This window comes from Diorhabda carinulata, chromosome 4, assembly GCF_026250575.1.
Source record: "Diorhabda carinulata isolate Delta chromosome 4, icDioCari1.1, whole genome shotgun sequence".
NCBI classification, from domain to species: Eukaryota; Metazoa; Arthropoda; class Insecta; order Coleoptera; family Chrysomelidae; genus Diorhabda; species Diorhabda carinulata.
Genome location: NC_079463.1, coordinates 22,225,749 through 22,245,038, shown reverse-complemented (window position 1 = coordinate 22,245,038; position 19,290 = coordinate 22,225,749). Strand labels below are relative to the sequence as shown.

Sequence of the window (19,290 nt, the reverse complement as noted above, 5' to 3'; positions counted from 1 at the left end):
TCTAAACCTATTTGAAGACACCTTATTGTTATTGCTTTCAGTCAGGTATTTCATTTTCGTATGATGTATGAATGGACTATAACAATTCACTGCACTTTAAAATAACTAAATAAGATTTCGAAGAAAATTAGGAGCGAAAAAGTCCAAAGGAAACACACCTTTTCCATTTTTAGACCAACTTTATGCAACCTACTAATTCTTCATAAACAGACGTAGAAAAAACATTTTTACAACTCGATTTGACGAGATTTAAGACGAATTAAAACATTTTTTTCACATGGTACTCTAACTGCCCTTCTAAACCCATTTGAAGACACTTTATTGTTATTGCTTTCAGTCAGGTGTTTAGTTTTCGTAAACTAAATGAATGGACTATAAAAATTTATTTTTGAACCAAAAAAATTACTTTCAATATTAACTGCACTGTAGAATTTATAAATAAATAAATTTCGAAGAAGGTTAGGGAGAAAAAAGGAAACTCAATTTTGTTTTTCAATTATCGTTTATCATATAAAGATAGTACAATTAGAAATGAAAAATATTCATATAAAACAATTAAAATAAATGATTATTCCACGTCTTTCCGATAAATGCATTTGTTTATAAACAGTCCAAATAATACAGTATGTTTCTAAACTCGTGTCATTTAAATCCACGTTTGTTATATGAGTTTCAAGTACCACTGTATAATCATCCTGATAGGGATCATAAATTAAGAAACAAATTTATATCGTAAAAAAATTATTCGTTTTCGAAAAAAATTATTAAAATTTTTTGTAACACAAATTTTTGAAACACACTAGACAAATAGGATAATTTAAATATTTAAAAAAATATATTTCACATCATATCAAAAATATCTGTGTGTAAAAGGCACGTTGATAACAGTTGATTAAATATTGTTTTAGAAAATTAATACAGGGTCTACCAAAATTCAAGAGCTATAAATTCACAAGAAATTTATTTTTAAAAAAATATTTTTGGGTGACTTTTGAATTCGTTATAATTTTGTGAATCAATTAAAAGTCGTTTTATTTAGAAAATAAATGAAAACCGAAATTGGACAATTATTTTCAAAGTTTAATTGTTTTAAATTGAGTGCATTGAAAAAATTCAACTACAAACAGTTTTAATACAATTGTTTAATTGGATATCACTGAATGATCAATAATTATGAGAATTTTTCATTTAATTATCATCGGAATCAAGTCAATTGGAATCATTTAAATATTAATTGAAAAATTCCATCAAGACAAACATAAAGTGATTCGATCAATAAAAATCTTAATTCGGGACTTATTATATATTTGTAGCATAACTTGATATTAAAATTGAAAAAAAATCATTTTCCAGTAGGACAATAAACCCAAAGATAGTTCCGAATTATGGAGGGGATATTTGGAAGAGAAAGAAGCACAAAGGGTGGTAATATGCCTCCTCGAAGCCCTGATCTCAATTCCATTGAACTTTTGTGGGAAGAACTTGATAAGAACGTCTGTTATTGTAGTCCATACTCGAGAGAAGAAATGCGGAATTGTTTATGAGAAACTTGGAGCAAAATACCAACAAATTGATTGCCCTTATTACCGAAACTTGAGAAAAAAGTCATTATTATTATTCGGATATATTTATGCAATAGTAGTAGAAACATTTCGATCCAGAAATATACAGAAATATAAAAACCCAAATGGAAAATAACGAAAAAAACTGTTCTAAAATCGATTTTTAACTATTTTTTCAGATCTAATCTCCTTTTTTTGGAATCTACCATCACATACCAACAACAATCACGTTCACAAATCTTTGGACATGTGCTGCATCCACTTTTTACTATACTCGATGGTAACAAACAAAGCGGCAGTTGAAGGTACGGTCCTAATCAAAGTGGGTAATAACCCGCAGTATAAAGCACCTATACCTTCTTGTCTACTTATCCTGAAGATGAGGCTCACCATATTTTCATTTAAATTATTTACTTGTATGCGAGACTTTGCTACATCAGCAGGGAAAAGAATCGTCCAAAAACATGCTCCTCCCATACCTCCGGCTATCATAGTTTTCACTAAACCGATATCGTCTTTCTTTTGGTTTGGTTTCCGTAAAAGTTCTCTAGTACCTATAAAAATAATAATAATAATATAATTAAATATATGAAGATTATTTAAAATATGACTTAATACCTTCATAGGCGCCGAAAAAGAAGAAATATCCTGGCATTTCTCGCACGAGTGTTGGAATCATTCCTCTAAATAGTCCTTTGAATCCTTCAGTTTTAAAAACATCGGCTGTAAGTTGTAAGGGACCCATACTTTTGATTTGTACTCCCAAATGGGCTTGTTGTTTTTTAACTTCATGCATCGCTTGTAATTTACATTTGATCAATTCCGTTGGGCAAATGACTAGAGAAGAAAAGAAAGCTGCTAAAAAACCAGCGGTGGCGTTACTGGTAACACTAAGTTTATCTACGGTTTCGCATTTTGTGATTTTTTGCATAAATTTTTGACAAAAACCGTAAGCGAAAAATAAAACTGAATTTTCCGCTACGTTCGTAGCTAAAGCTGGGACTGTACCGGCGTATAAACCTCTCCGAATACCGTCAGTTTTGAAAGTTGTCGTGAAACAATCAAACATGTTTTTGTATAACGTTGGGAATGTTTGCATCTTGACTTTGATCGTATCTAAAGGTTGTCCTACGTAAACTAAAGCTATCCCTCCTAAAATCGTATTTTTCCATTAATAAAGTACGTTAATTTTATTATTAACTTACCAAGAGATCCTCCTATAAAATCTATAACACCGTCTTTTACGTGTTGTTTTCCACTCACTTTTAAAGCGTTCGAATTTACCTCCAATTCCCCCATTTTTTTTTTCAAAATTAAAATTAAAACAATAAAAAAAGTACTACTCGTTCATAATACGATAAAAATGATGTAAAAGGAACCTTGATATAAGCGAGATTATAATTTTTTTATTTTGTTAAACATTTTCAGTGATAATTTAGAAAATTTTGATAATATTTAATTTATTACGAAATGATAGATATTATAATGTAAATAATAATAAAGTTTGGTACGGAATAATCACGTCAAAATGGATGTATTAACAATCAATATATGGCTAATATTACGCAAGAAAAAGAAGAAGAACAAAAGTCGTGGTTTTTAATTTGTCATACGTGGACGTTTTTGTGTCAAAATAAAACTAATATGTTAATAAATATATTTTTCTTTATAATTTTATAGGTGATTGTTTACAAATGAATAGTACACGCGATTTTTCCAATGGATACGTGTTTTAGGTGAAATATAATGTGGAAGAAACCGGATCCGGACCCTGGTGGCCAGGGCCCCGAGCCACCCAGGGAAATAAAAGATTTGCGAGATCAAAACGAACAGCAACAAGTACTTATAGCTCAACTGAAAGAAATGTTGAGGAAAGAACAAAGTACTGTCCCGCAAGAAAAAGTTGAAGAATACGTAAATACTCTTAGTAAAGTGAAAGCTAAAAAATCTAGATTAAAGAAAGACGAACTTGGCGGTGTAGAGAGAAGTAGCGGTAGTTCTATGGATAATAAGAAACATGAAAGAGTCAACTTATTGAAACAACAATTGGAGGAAAATAAGTAATAAGCTCTTTCAATAATTAATTATTTTTATAGAAAAGAGACGGTTTTATACGTTTCTTCTTAAATTATTTTAGGGCTAGACTTGCGGAAAGAGGTATGAGGCAAAAGGATATTGAAGAAATGGTGACTGCTATTAAAACTCAACTTAACGACTCTCAGCCGATTATTAATGTAACTCAAACGTCTGAAAAGAATTTAGATTATAACAAAAGCACCAATCCGGAAGAACTTTACAACATACTTTTGGTTAAAGAGAGAAAAATAACTGACCTTTTGGAAAAAACGCAAAAGCAGGAAGGTCAGTATCTTCTATAAAAAAATAATCTATTGTTATTACATATAAATATAGTGTAATAATTATCAAATAATCAAAATTTTAATTACATCACCAATAGTTGCGAATTATTTAAAATACTTTAACTTTCTATTAAATTTTATCACTTTTATTAGCCAATAAACAATCCAAAAACCATAAATTCCTCGATTTGTTTACTGTGCTACAACTTTTTTTTTTTTTGAAAAATGTATTTTTTCAAGATACTACATAAGAAAACAAGATTTTAAAAGAAGGATTTACATAAATTAACCAATTTTTTTAAATTCCTTACTCTTAAGGCCCCTTTTATATGTTTTTGTTGATAAATTATCTCAAATTTCCATCTCTTTCAATCAAAATTTCGTTTAAAACATATAATAAGTCAAAATGTTAATAGTATTTGCTTTGAAACTAAATTTCAATTAAAAGAGATCTAAAATCAACAAAATTTGAATAACTTTTACAAATCATTGACAATTTGGAAAGTTAGGTTTTTGTCATCAAAAACAATGATGAAAAGGAGTTCTAACCAACAAAATTTTTAGTAATTTATAAAAATTATGATATTTAATGTTTTTCTCTTTCAAATTGTTCCTTTTTGTATGTACTTTCTGAAAACAATACATACAAGACATTCTTAAAAAAATTTTCAAGCGCAGTTTTGGAAGACAAATTTATGAGTTTATGGTTTTTAGATTTTTTATTGACCATAAAATGTTAAAATTTTGGTTTTCACAATTAGTTTTCAATTTTTATCATACAAAAACGAACAAAAAACATATAAATATCAATTTTTTTATTGTTTACGACCAAAAATAGGCCCTGCTTCTAAATAATAACCGAAATAAAAATTCACCATAACAAATACTTCAATTTGCATGGAAACTGCCTTCAAATAAGAAAATCTTAAATTAAATCACAATTATATGTTCATTGATAATTTTTAAAGATTTTACAGTGTTTTTAATATGTTCACATTTTCACTACACTTTTATACTCCTCAGGTATCAGTAACTATTTGAAAACTAATGAACTATTCAAAACTTTCATTTAAAAATTCAAAAACTATCACTTTACTTTTGTAAAACCAAGCTAATATCTTTAAAAACAACTTTTATGTCACATGTTTTTATACCTGTCATCTTTACCATGTTCATTTGTGGCGTGATTCTGATGTTCGATTGCGGCGTCTTTTTGGCGGCAACCATCTTTTTAAAGAACATTGAATATCGCATGTTTTCATTTGTCTAAAATCCCGGCTTCTCATTGACCAAGAAAGAAATCCACGATGGCAGTGTTTTTCCTATTGGTCCAAAATCATTAATGTTTTAATGGCAGATATATGTCAACTGTCATCTGAAATTTGATTTTATTTTGAAAATATAATATAAAAACATGGATTGTGAGAAATTCCTTATCTTAGATCAAAAGGTAAGTGAAGATAGTAAAATTCTTTATTATAGTTCATTATAGCCTGAGACGTTTTATTAATTTGTGAATTGGTTTTTATTTTTTAAGGTATTATATTGGATTTACAAGAGAATCTTAAGGAAAAGGATCAAGTTATCGATGCCAGAACTAAAGCTATAACTTTGATGACTGATAATTTGAGTAAAAAGGGAAAAGATACACTAGATGCTTTAGACGAAACTAAAGAGCAAATGAGGAAGATGCAAGAGAATTTCATTATTTTGGAAACTGAGATGAAAGCTCGGCAGATGGTTTTGCTCAATGATTTGAAGTCGAAAAATTTGGAAATCGCGGAACTTCAAGAACAAAATGAAAAATTAATTGAAGAGAAAAATGAAATAGTAAGAAATTCCGTAACGTCAGGTAATTGAACAAATATTTATTGAGAGTAATTTCTAATTAGCATTGTAACATTTTTCTTACTTTTTATGTTATTAAAATATCAAGTTTTTGAATAATTTTCTTCTCTTTAGAAAAATCTGAGGTCAATAATCACGAAATTATCATTAAGGATCTCCAACAAAAATTAGCAGATTCTAAAACTTTAATAGAAGAATATACCACGAAAATTAAAGATTTAGAATCTAAAGTTGAAGTAATTGAAGAAAGCCATAGCCCCTCGCAAAATTCGACTATAGAAAAACTCAAAAAACAATTAGATGAAAGTAACAAAAATATGATTAAAGTGAAAGCTCAAAATAAGAGTAAAATCAAGGAATTGAACAAAAAATTGGACGCTTTCAAGAAAATGAGCGACGCCAATGTTATGATTGTCAATTTACAAAACGAAATAACCAAATTGAACGAGAAAATTGCTGAATTAGAAGATGAAAAAGGAAACGTGCAGCTGAAGATGGTCGAATCAATTGATACTTTCAAAGGTAAGCGAATTCAACAAAAAAACACTGGTCACATTATTTTCATATCGTTTTGAACTTTAACAACCCCAATTAAAGGTAAAATTATCATCAATTGAGGAAAATTTGGCAAAGAACACACGCTGATGGTCATAAGTAATTGATTTATGGTCAGGGATTTTATGGAATCTCCTCATCAAATAGAAAATTAAACGTAAACTCAAAAAATCAATACAGCAGTTGATTCCTAAAAAGTCTACCGGATATAGTGCCAAAATACTGAAGGAACTATCAAATAGGGGGTTGAAGTTCCCAATACAAAGCAGTACAGGGTATTTTCAAATTTTGTGGAAAGTAGTCAGTGAAACACTACATCTTACAGACCAACTAGTCTATTACCCGTTTTGTCTGCTTTTTTAGATATCGCCCAGGCGATATCTAAAAGGTCTGACACTACCTGCAAAATAGACACTTTCAAGTCAAAATCCAAGATTACAACACAATTACGTCAGGAGTTCCTGAATAAAATGAATGAATATAAATCTGTTCGTGTTACCTACACCCAACGAGGAGAGGAACCTGTCCAACTGTAATATTAAAGGCACAACTAACCTGGAGCACACCCATACTAACCAAGAGAAAACAATTGGTTCTAAAACTCAGCAAACTACTGATTAATAAGCCGAAGTTCACAAATAACAATCGACAACGAGCTGCTAATATACAAAGTCACATTAAAACCTATCTGGAGTTACGGTATACAACCATTCCTTTTAAAAAGTCTACAATGTTGAATGGTTGTACATGTTACAGATCTTCATCTTCTATTTCATACGATCCCAGCTATAGTGCTGTATTGTTAAGTCTAGCATCTTGGAGTGTCCATTGAGGCGACAGTGCCCAATAGGACTTTTGTTGATACTTTTAGAAAATTTACTCTGATTATAGTTTTCCATCAGAACTCGAATATATTTCAGTCAAAAGTACTCAGAATTATTGGTATGTACCCAACAGCGTTATTGTTTGTGAAAAAAATGTTTCACCGTATTGAAACTCAGCCCAAAGCATTGGCCTAACCTCTGATGGGACCTCTCACCCAGCGAATGCTTAAGAATTTTCCGTGTAACCTGCTTGATAGATTTTAGTGTCATAGTGATGTGTTGTGCAGTTATCCCTCAATTTTTTGCAAATAAAAAAGGGGTTGTTTTTTAAATTTTTATTTTTTAAGCTAAAATTCTCAATTCTTTAATTGTATTTAATCCCTTTTTAATCTATAGGTTCTCTCTATGCAGAGGAAGTGAAGGAATTGCAAGATAAATTGAACAGGAACGCCGAAGAATTTGAGGAAAAAGAAAAAGTGATCGGATTATTAGAAAGTGGTGTGTATATATTTATATTTAAAAATGTGAATTGAAACCATTAGTTTATGAACGTTTTCGTAGTGGGATTGTGGCAATATTAAACACGATAGTGTACTAATTCTAATATATATCCAAGCTCTTGAATACCTCTGTATTCTTTATCATAGAATTAATTAGCAGAGAATTGGGATGTCTTAAATTTTGTTGTTTTTTTTAAATCTTTAAATCTATCAAAATCAAAAATATTCATATTTCTATCAAGTGTCAATTTTAATATTTTGATGTTTTAACTTTGCCACAATCCCACTACGAAAACGCTTATATTTAAAAATATCTCTAAAAAAATGTATTTTCCAGAAATAATTTCCTTAAAATCGAATATAACTGATTTAACTGAACAAAACGAGAGATTGTCTCAATTGCAAAACGATCAAGTTACTTTCGAAATGAAATCCATCCAAATAGAAGAACAATTGGAGCAATCGCGAAAAGAAAATAATAAATTGAGAGAAGAAATTGAAAAACTTAATAAAGAAAAGGATGAATTGTTTGAAAAAATCGAAGAATTTAAAAAAGAAAAATTAGATCTCTCTACTAAATTAGATAATTATATCCAGGTAACGTTTTTAATTATCTAATTTTTAAATTTTTTCAAAATTTACAATTACTTATTTAAAGCCCCTCCATGAATTCAAAGACATGTTTCCCTCACCTACCACTTTCAACTCATTTTTTTTTAGGAAAATATGGAATTAATTGATAAATTAGAAAAGCTGAGTGCTGAAAAAGTTTCGTCTGCGGAAAGTATAGAGATAGTGGAAGGTTTAACGCAACAAGAGAAGCTGGAATATCAAAAGAATATGGAAGAACCTTCGAAGGCTTTAGATGAAGAAGTAGCACCATCTGAATTAAACGAAACCGTTTCTCAGCTAACAGAAGATTCGACAGAATTATTGAAGAGAATCGAAATGTTTAACGTTGAAAGGAAAGAAGTTATGTTGAAATTAGATGCGTTAAGAGAAGAAAATAATCAATTATGTATGAAGATAAACGAAATAGAAAACTACAGGGATATTTTAGTGGAAACTTACGAGCAAGTACAAAGTGAAAAAGACGATTTACAAAAAGAAAATAAACACCTCGTGGAAAAATTAAAACGATTAGAAGATGTAGATGAAGATAAAGAAGAAATTTCGAAATTGCGAAACCTACAGGGCGATTACGAAAAGTTGTTGGAAGAAAATAAATACCTCGAAAAATCCCTCAAAGATTTAGATTCGAATATACACGAAAAGGATAATTTAGAAACAGAATTGATGGAAACTAAAGAAAAATTAAGCGAATTAGAAGATAAACTAAAAGAAAATATTGAAGAAATTACTAATTATCGATTGATAATTGAAGAAAATAAAACTGAATTAATAAATTCTTCGAGTTTGATTAATAAACTTCAAACCGAGTTAGGTGAAAGAGAAAACGACGTCAAGGAATTAAACGTATTGATAAACGATCTAAATACTGTAGTCGGGGATTTACAGGTAGCCAACGAAAAGTTAGGCAACTTTGAATTCATGGAAAATCAAGTAAAATCCCTAAACGAACAAGTCCAAGATTTTAAAGAAGAAATCGCTTTTAACAAATCAGAAAACGAAACTTTATACGACGAATTGAAGCGTAAAGAAGAAATAATAAAAAATCTGGAAAAGCAACTACAAGAAAAAGATACGAAAATACATGAAATCATCGAAGAAATGAAACAAAAATATCTGGGACTTCAACAACAACTGGATAACAATAACGGTTCATTGGAAACGCAGATACAAGAATTATCCAATAAAAATAAAGAACAATTGGAAAAAATGAAGAAAATAGCGGCGAATTTGAAAAAGAAAACGCAGGCATATCAGGAATTGGAAAGTAGGTATAAGGAAGAAAAAGAAAAATGGGAAACCGAAATAAATACCGACAAAGAGATGAATGAACTCCGAATAGAAATAGAAGCAATAAAGGAGGAGATAGAAGAGAAAACTTTAGCTTTGGATAATTCCGAAAGGAAATTAAAAGAAATGTCGGATATAATCGATACGTTACAACAACAAAATTCAGATTTGCAAAATATGTTGATAGAAACTCGACAGAAGCAAGAAAAAATAACAGAAGTAAGTTTAAAACAAGAATTATCGAGGAGTTTACATGAGGAATTCGATAATTTACACGGAAGTAACGAATCGACAAACGAAGATAAAATAAACGAATTGCAATTGATAATAGAAACGAATGAATCCGAATTGAATCATTATAAAGAACGGAACGAAAAATTGGAACAGGATCTCGGTAGATTATTGGAAGAAAAAGAAGATTTAACTAATAAATTTAAAGATATCGAAGATAAATTGATTATAAATGAAAATAATTTGAAAGAAAAGATATTAATGGAAAAAGAAATGAGCGAAAAGCTCAAAGATATAACTAACAATGAAGAAGTCTTAAAGACTGCTTTGGAAGAAATCAAAGAAGAAAATGGAGATTTGATAAAGAGAAATAGAGAACAAGAAGAATTGATACACAAATTGAAAGTGAAAGTAAAAAAATCACAAGAAAAAGTTGGACAATTGAAAATTGTACAGGGTAATTTAGAAGAGCAGGAACAGGTGAACGCGGAATTGAAAAAACAATTGATACATTTAGAAACTGTACAAAAACAGACGCAGATGGAAAACGAGGAATTACAAAAGCGAAACCAAAGAGATTACGAAAAAATTGAAAACGATTATCAGATACAATTGGAGGAATTGATAGGAAAGAATAACGAATTGACGTTCCAAAGGGAAAAACTAGAAGAAACGGTCAAGGTTCTAAAAGAAAGAGAAGAAGAATTATCGATAGAAAATAACGAATTGAAAGGAAAAATAAATAGATTAGAAGAAAATTTGTACCTAGCTTCGACCAATTGGGAAATTTCGATGAAAAAATCCAAAACTTTGGAACGAAAATTGATGATAAAAGATAAAGGAACAGAAACAGTTAACGACGTTATTAACGAAGCCAAAAAAAAAATTTACGATTTAAATACAAAAGAAACACAAACCGAAGAAAATAACACCAAAGAAGATTTAGAAACGAAAATAAAAGCGTTAGAAATTTTATTGTTTAACGTCGATAAAGAAAATGAAAAAGTAGTCGATGATTGCTCGGATATGTTTAACGAATTTACTAAATCGCTTTATAAAAAACTGGAAAACAAACCGGAAGATTCGTTGGAATGTCAAATAATGTCGAACGAAGAAATCGACGGTCTTCGAGATCCCGATTCGCTTCGACGATTAGAATACGAAAAATGCGAAAACGAATTTTTAGGTTATCAAAATGATCCGGTACAAGAAGAACCGATCCAACAGTCGAAAGCTTACTTGACTTATCAAATAGGGGAAGAAAACGACGACGGATGGGCTTGGGGACCAGAAGAAGTTAGATTAGAAGAAGAACATCAATACAGAAACGAAAACGTTCTAAAAACACAACTGAACAAATTACAAGCCGATAACGAAACGCATCAAAAAGAAATCCAACAACTACAAATCAAAATCGGTAAATTAACGAAGAAATGTAAAGAACTGAAGATGAAAAACGAAACATTGTCAAAACGGACTGCTACTAATAAAAACGATTTCTTCGATTTGGAACAGACGATACAAGATGAATTGAAAATGCAAGTGGAGGAATTGGAAAAAAGAATCGAAGAATGTACTGGATTATTGAATAAAGAAAAAGAAGAAAAAGCGAAATTATCGAACCGATTAGATATACTCACGGTTACCAACGAAAAAATGATGCAACAAAAAGAAATACAAGATTGCGAATTACTAAAATGGAAAAGGAAATACGAGGAATCGTTAAATTCGTTCGATTGGGAAGAAAATCGAATTATTTCCAAAACAGATGATGTAGAAGAATCCAAAGAAAATATAGAAGAATTGAAAACGTTGATTAAAGATCTGACGGCTGACAATGAAGAGTTACAAGCTCTGTTGGACGATCAAAAACAGCTAAGGGTGGAATTAGAGAAAAGCAGAAACGTCGGTAACGAAACGAGGATGCGAAACTTGGAAGAAGAATTGAAAATCAAAATCGATCTATTAGTAGATTTGGAAAAGAAATTTGTAAAATTGAAAGAAGAATTCGACGTTAATTACGAGGAAAAGGGAAAACTGTTACAACAAATCGATTTTCTTGAAGAAAAATTGAAAATTGAAACTTCAAAAATTGAAGAAATTAAAATTATCGTTAACGATTTAACAAAAGAAAATGAAGAATTGCGAATTTTATTGGAAAATCAAAAACAATCGGAGATGGAATTGGAGGGTAACGGGGTGCGAATCTTGGAGGAGGAATTGAATAAAATAATCGAAGAAAAACGTGTATTAGAAGAAGAATTGAAAATAAAAATCGATTTATTAGTAGATTTGGAAAAGAAATTTGTAAATTTGAAAGAAGAATTCAACGTTAATTGCGTGGAAAAGGAAAAAATGTCGAACCAAATCGACGTTCTTACAGCTGCCAATGAAAAGTTAACTGATTTAAAAGAAACGCAAGAAAAATTAAAATTGGAAGCTTCCAGATACGAAGAAAAAGAAAATATTGAAAAACTAAAAATAATTGTCGATAATTTAACAAAAGAAAATGAAGAATTGCGAGTTCTGATACAAAAAGATTCAGAAGAAGAATTAAACAGACTCAAAAACGAAGAATTACCTAATAAAATCAATTTAATAGAAAATTTAGAAGAAAAATTGACACGAATACAAGAAACCAATAAAGAATTGTCGATGGAAAAATCTAATTTGGTCCAACAATATCAAATACTTTATTCGGAATTTGAAAAATTAAAAGAAAGCAGTTCGAACGTTATCAATAACTTACAGGGTGAATTTGAAACGCAACGCATAAAGGAATTGAGTGGAAATAGAGCGGAAAATCTCGAACAATTGATCGATATATTTAAAAGAAACGAAGAAGAATCGAAAGGAAAATATATGGAAATCGAACGGCGATATCAGAACCTTCAAGATACGTCTTCCAGGAATATACTCGAATTGCAAACGGAATTGGAGGAATCCAGGAAACTTCAAAACGAAACTAAAGAATCGAGCGAAAAAATCGAAGAATTACGAACAGTAATCGAGGAACTTCGTAAAGAAAAACTTGCTTCCGACGAAGAAATTGAAACGTTGAAGAACGATTTGAACGCCAAACAAATGGAAATGGACAGAATCGTTACGGAAATGGAAAATAAATTGGTCGATACCGTTACAGATTTGGAGGAAAAATGGGCGGCCCAAGTCGACGAAAGGGGTGAGTTTTTTTTTCTAAATTTGTTTATCGCAAATAAATTTTTTTATTATTTTAGGTAATACAGTCGCCGAAAGTTGGAAATATCATTTGAGTATAGTCGAAACTGATTTTGCTGCTATACAAGAAAAACTTAAAAATGAAATTAACGATTTAGAAGAAAAATGTAATAGTCTGGTAAACGAAAATAACGAATTAAGAAAAAACGTCGATGTCGAAATTAAAAACGAAGTCGATAGAATTTCGGCTCTACAACAACAGATAAATGACAGACAACGCGCGATTAACGATTTGAACCAATTGCTAATTAACGAACAGACAGAAAAATCCGCTTTAGCCAAACAGGTGAACAAAACCATTTCGATCTTAATACATTTTCCTTTTACTAATCGTAGATCCTTTTAGGTGGCCGATTTCGAAGCTATCCAACAACTATTGGCCGATAAAGAAGTGGAATTGTCCAGTTTGAAGACGTTAGCCGAAACGACTCGTCAACAGTTGGACGAAAAACGCGAAGTCGTCGAAGAAATTGTGAAAGTATTGGAAAGAAACACGTCGTTTCCTCTGTCCTGCGAAAAACAGGATATACTCGTCGAAATTCAAAGGCAGCTCGGTTTATCAGCGGAAAACGAACGACAAGTTGAAACCCGAATCGAAAATATGAATATTGAATTGCAAAATTATCGCGAATCGGTTCGAGAAAAAGAAGAGGAGTTAATTCGATTGCGATCTCAATATAGCGACGGTCAAGAAAAAGATTTGCAAATAGCGAAATTGCAAACGCAAGTGGATCAGATTTTGGTAAAAGATCGAGAAATTTTGGAACTTCGACAAAATGTCGAATATCTAAAAGAACAATTACAACAGTTGAATGAAAAAGAAAATGAGATTTTGAGGTTACAAGAAATTGTGGAAGAGTATAAGGTACAAGTGAATTTAATTTAACCATATTTTTCCCTTTGACGCTCATTTCTAGCGTCTTTTTCCCTTTAATTATTTATTTCAAGATTCTGTTTCTTTTCTACGCTTCTATTGTTTTTTTCTCTCGTATTACTGTTTATTTTAAGTTTCCACATCCATTTATACTTCCAATTCCAATTCCAATTTTGATGTTTTACTATTCATTCAAGCTTATTTTCGCGTTTTTCACCTTCGTTTTGCATTCTGTCGTTCATTTCCAACCCCGTTTCCTTTTATCTACACATTTAACGTTTTTCTTTTCTTTTTAAACCCCATTCTGCATTTCTATCGCTCATTTCCAATTCCTCTTTACCTTTATTTGTCTATTTATTTTATTTTAAGATCCTGCTTCATGTTTTTCTTTTCATTTAAGCCTCTTTGCAATGCTTCTATAATTTTGACACCCTCAAATTTTCTTATCTCTATAATTCCATTCAAACACTCTATTTCGATTTTTCTATTTTTTTAACGTTTATTTTATCTTTTTTCTATTTATTCAACCCTCTTCTTCCTTTATTTATTTCTAATTACTGATTCTATTTACTCAAGTCACATTTTCATATTATTTTTAATTTTAAGTTTCAACGCCCCTTTTTAAGCTCCATATAGTTTACTCTCTCAAATTTCAGCCTCAATTTTCTGGATATATATTTCAACCCAAGATATAGAAATTTTGGAAATTTTGCATAGGTAATACCAATTCATTACAACTAAACATAATCATGATAAATCGACTTAAACTTACCTAGTTTCAAAATTGATTGAAATAGGCTGTAAGGAATAGGTTTTTTAGATTTATTTGGACTATTTTTTATCAATTTCGATAGCTTCAAATCTATTTTTGCCATCAATAAAACGAGCTTTATTCAACAGAAATTTTTATGTGGTGCAATCTGATACATCAATTCTGGTTTATTAACAACTTTGCATAACCTCAAAGAAAATGATTTTTTGGGGCTAAATCACACGATCTTGGTGACCAGTTTCTTATGTGTAGGGTTCACGCCAGCATGGCGACATAGCGACAATTGTCGCCAAATCATCAAAAAAATGTCGCCAAAATCATATACATCGACGACAAATTTGTCGCCCAAAATATTTTCAAAAAAACCTATGTTTTATATTTACTGTGCTGTTTTTGCATAAAAGAATTTATATATGCCGTAAAAATATGTATAAAAGTGTGTGTAGCATGCATATGTTAATTTTTTTACTTTTGTCTACCACGTTATATTTTTGGACCATTAAATCATAACTTAGGTGGTCGATTTGGACCGCTAAATCATAACTTAGGTAGTCCTTTTGGACCACTAAATTTTCATTGCTGGTGTAAACTCTATTCATATTTCAGCCTCATGTTTTGTTTATCATCTTATTTAACCATCTATTCAGAGCTTTTTGATTCATTTCTATTCATTTAAGCCTCATTTTGTCCTGTATTGTTCATTTCAAAATTTTCTTTCCTCCTTATGCATATACTCAAGTCCTGTTTGATTAAAGTTCGTTTTCATTTCAGTTATTTGAACCTGTTTCACTATAATTTCATATTTTAGCTCTATTTTGCTTCCTTTTTTTGATCCTTTTTCCATGTACTATCAATGTTTTCTGTTTATCTTTAACTTCATTTCATCTTTTTTTTCTGTTAGTTAATTTCAAACTCCAGTCTTGATTTTCACTAATTTTCTTTACTGTTTTCTCTATTACCATTATTTTTATTTCATAACATTCTGTATACCAAGTTCTTAATTTGTTTTGTGATAAACTTACGACTCTTCAAGAAATGCTTATTTTTATAATGAATGAAAAGTCTGTTAATTTCTTGTTTTATTTATTAATTTTAAAACAATTTTAGAGCTACAGCAACAATTCCATGGTGTTTTAATGTCGATTTATGTTTTGGAAAAGCATCCAATTTGATATTTGTATTATTCAAAATTGTTCACTAACATGTTTTTATTTTTTTTAGCATCGACAAGAAACGGATCAACAAGAATTATTGAACATGCAAAAACAGTATAACGAAGCACAATACGCTGCAGAAGAATTAAAACTTAAACTCGAAGAGTACCACCAAAGTAATATAAATCTTCAGACTTTGGTAGATGAAAAAAATCAGCAGATTACATTATTAAACCAACAATTACAACTTTCGATGGACAACAAAGACACACATAAATTAGAAACGGAATTATCGCAGTACAAACAAGATTATTTAATTCTTCAACAATCACTTGCCGAATGTCAACAACATCTTTTCGACATCACTCAAGATTTAGCGACAAAATCGCACGAATGCGAAACCCTCAATCAACAACTCTCCTATTCCCAACAAAACGCCGAATTGCTGCAAATTGAAATCAACAAAATAAACGAAACTTTAATCAACAAAGAACAAGAATACGCCTTATCGATGGAGAATTTAAAAACAACCCGTTACAAAGAATTGGAAAGCCATTACGAAGAACTGATATCAGTCAAAGATTTAGACGTTGAAGCTCTAAAAACCCAAGTGGCCGAATCCCTTTACAACGCCAACGAACAATACAGGGTCAGAATGGAACTAGAACAACTAATGAAACAACAACAACAAGAACATACCGGATTGAAAGAAGAATTAGAAACTAGACTTCGACAATTGGAAGAAAAACTTGCAGAACAATCGACGTTAGCCGAAGAAGAAAATAAACAATTAGACGAGATGAGGGGTATAATCGAAGAGCAGGTCGTTAAAATTGAACAATTGAAAAAAGAATTATTCGAAAAGAGTAAAGATTACGACAGTTTAATCGCCGAAATGGACATCAGCAGGAACGCTATCACTCAACAACCCGTATCCACAGGAATAAGGGTGAGTTTTTATTTGATTTTATTAAATCAATTACTTATATTTGTATATTTAGATCGGTTCGCAATCCGAAAAACAACCAGTTTCCGATGACGATCTATCCGCAACCGTAAACCGAGCAGAATTAGATATAGCTTTGTACATGTTACATCAAAGAGACGTACGTTGCGAAGAACTAACCGTCGAATTAACCCACTTATTAGAAGAAAGAGACACCTTGCAATTGAGATTATCTAATGCCATTAGAGAAAAAGAAGAAATACGAAGAAAATATAGCGGAACTAGTGAGAAACTTATCTCTTTACACAATCACCAAATAATCTAATTAATAATTTATTTTAGGTCCAGTTGAACAGTCGATTTCTTCGAACATGGTACCTGAAAGTACCGAACCACCTTTGGAAGCATCCAGTACTGAAATAGCTAGTAAACCACAGGAAAAAATAACTAAACAAGATCTTGCTAGCAAGTAAGTTATTTATTTATATTTATATCTATGAAAAATTTCAACGCACTGTATCTTTTGGTCTCTAGTTCTTTTGTGTCGTTTTCTTTTTTATGATAAGACTCACAACAAATTGTAAGAATATAAATAAAAGAGAACAAGAACTGTCCTCTTCAATATGTTGATGGTTTCCTTTCGGTTTTTCCATTTCTCTACTTTTTTACATTTCTTTATTGCCTTACCCATTTTTCCCAATTTTTTTGAGATTTCTCTTCATTTGGTCTTTAGTTCTTCTTTTTTATGATTAGATTGGCCAAGACTCTCAGCAAATTATAAAAATATAAGTAAAAGCGAAGATAATTTATATTATAGGTTATCGGAATTGAAACAAATCGGTTACAAAAAAGATAAGACGTTTGTGGATGAACAAGAACTTAGGAGTCTACAACAAATGTCGATAATGCAACAACACATTAAAGAAGTCTCTAAATTACCACCGGAAGCCGCTGCTAAATTAGTGGACGCTAGTTATACGCTTTGTAAGTATTTTTCGCAAAAATCACATTAAATCAATAAATTTATTGGGTAACATTAAAAGATTAATTAATTTCTCATTAGTACGAAATAATTGTTTGTCCTTGTTTATAATTTTTCCATTTTTTTTTGGATGTATAAAATTACAATTTAAATTTTTTACAAATCCAACGGTGGGCCCCAAAATTTCATTAAATTATATATAAAAGTCGAGAATTTGGATATTCTTTTATTTCCATGCATGACTTCTTGTCGTTCTATTTCTTCATTTTTTAATAAATTTTTATAACTTTTAGTTTCTTTGATTATTCGGTTCCATCCTCTTCTATTTCTCAACTTGAATATTAATTTTTTTTATATTTTCTTTCACTTGGTCTTCCACCTCTCTAGGCATCCATATCAATTCATTATCTGTTTATATTAATTTATGTGTCTTGTCCTTAAGTTCCTGATTCACTAGCATTCTTATTCATTTTCATCAATTTCTTTTCGGTTATTTAAAAATTTTTCTTGCGATAATCAGATCTATTAATTTCTCTGATGATAGAAAGTTCAATATATGGGTTAGCTTTAGCTGATGATTATCTTCATTTAGCCATTTCGCATTTTTTTTCTGGAATTCCATATCTCGGTAACTGAAACTACATGTTCTAAACCTAACGTCTTCAGGTGTCCATTGACTTGACAATTCCCCAACAGGACTCCTGTATAAGTAAAGTGACTAACTAAAAAGGTTGTTTTTTTCATATAATGAATGTTTTTGATATTGTCACAAAAAATTTTCATTTCAACCATTTTTAGAAAAAAATAAAAGTTTGTTATATCTTATCAACTTTTTTATACATACTGTTTAATTTATCACGTTTATAATTATAAAAATGTGTTACTTTTTGTTTGAAGTAAACAGTAATTAAGTTACTGACTTTGTATCCCATCTTTAAACTAATCGTATATCCAATTTTCTACACGTGTTGTATACAGTAATTTTCCAACAAACTATGTTTTATAAAATCGTGTATTTCGCTCTATAAAAAACTGAAATTTTAGTTCCCTACTAGGGTTTTTTAAAACATAATGAGTAATTGGGAATTTTCCAATTTTTAAATGAATCTTGCGAGTATGATTCCAGTTTCACTAGTTGATTATTCACTTTTGTAAATATTAAATCGCAAATTTACTATTGTTTATTATTAAATATATAATTTTTTTTAGCGCGGGATATCCAAAGTCCTTCCAAAGTACTCCTCAATTGGTTGTGGGGTAGAAGCACTCCAAAAGTGAATGATACATAACGTTTACCATGTATGAGACTTACTTATTAAGTTATTAATACTTACGTGCCTAAAAAGTGTTTTTTTATTATTCTGTTACTGTGGGTAAATAATCAATAACGAATTCAGATTAAGAAATAAAAAAAATTTCAATGTTTATTTCCTATTTTCAGTTTTTCATATTCGATTCAATTCAAATTACTTTCTTCTCAAGCTGATCGCGTTTTTATCTTCTCTTTTATTGGTCAATCTGTTTT

General features: G+C 30.3%; 2 protein-coding genes across 3 annotated transcripts; one reads left to right on the top strand and one right to left on the bottom strand.

Moving 5' to 3' along the window:
- Window positions 1–483: 483 nt before the first annotated feature.
- Window positions 484–3,203, bottom strand: LOC130892905 (mitochondrial ornithine transporter 2). Its single transcript, XM_057798599.1, has 3 exons — window positions 2,768–3,203; window positions 2,181–2,714; window positions 484–2,116 (listed from the first exon to the last, which is right to left on the bottom strand). The coding sequence occupies exons 1-3, from the start codon at window positions 2,859–2,861 to the stop codon at window positions 1,794–1,796; spliced, it is 951 nt and encodes a 316-aa protein (XP_057654582.1). The 5' UTR covers window positions 2,862–3,203; the 3' UTR covers window positions 484–1,793.
- On the top strand, window positions 3,148–19,110 carry LOC130892904 (golgin subfamily B member 1-like). Of its 2 annotated transcripts, XM_057798597.1 has the most exons (15): window positions 3,148–3,242; window positions 3,299–3,622; window positions 3,700–3,923; window positions 5,460–5,774; window positions 5,885–6,292; window positions 7,546–7,647; window positions 7,987–8,246; window positions 8,370–12,981; window positions 13,037–13,323; window positions 13,384–13,902; window positions 15,905–16,786; window positions 16,839–17,067; window positions 17,126–17,252; window positions 17,601–17,767; window positions 18,975–19,110. In XM_057798597.1, the coding sequence occupies exons 2-15, from the start codon at window positions 3,309–3,311 to the stop codon at window positions 19,052–19,054; spliced, it is 8,526 nt and encodes a 2,841-aa protein (XP_057654580.1). In that variant the 5' UTR covers window positions 3,148–3,242; window positions 3,299–3,308; the 3' UTR covers window positions 19,055–19,110. The 2 variants fall into 2 exon arrangements, with proteins under 2 accessions (XP_057654580.1, XP_057654581.1); XM_057798598.1 differs by lacking the exons at window positions 3,148–3,242; window positions 3,299–3,622; window positions 3,700–3,923 and adding an exon at window positions 5,286–5,372.
- The last annotated feature ends 180 nt before the right edge of the window (window positions 19,111–19,290 follow it).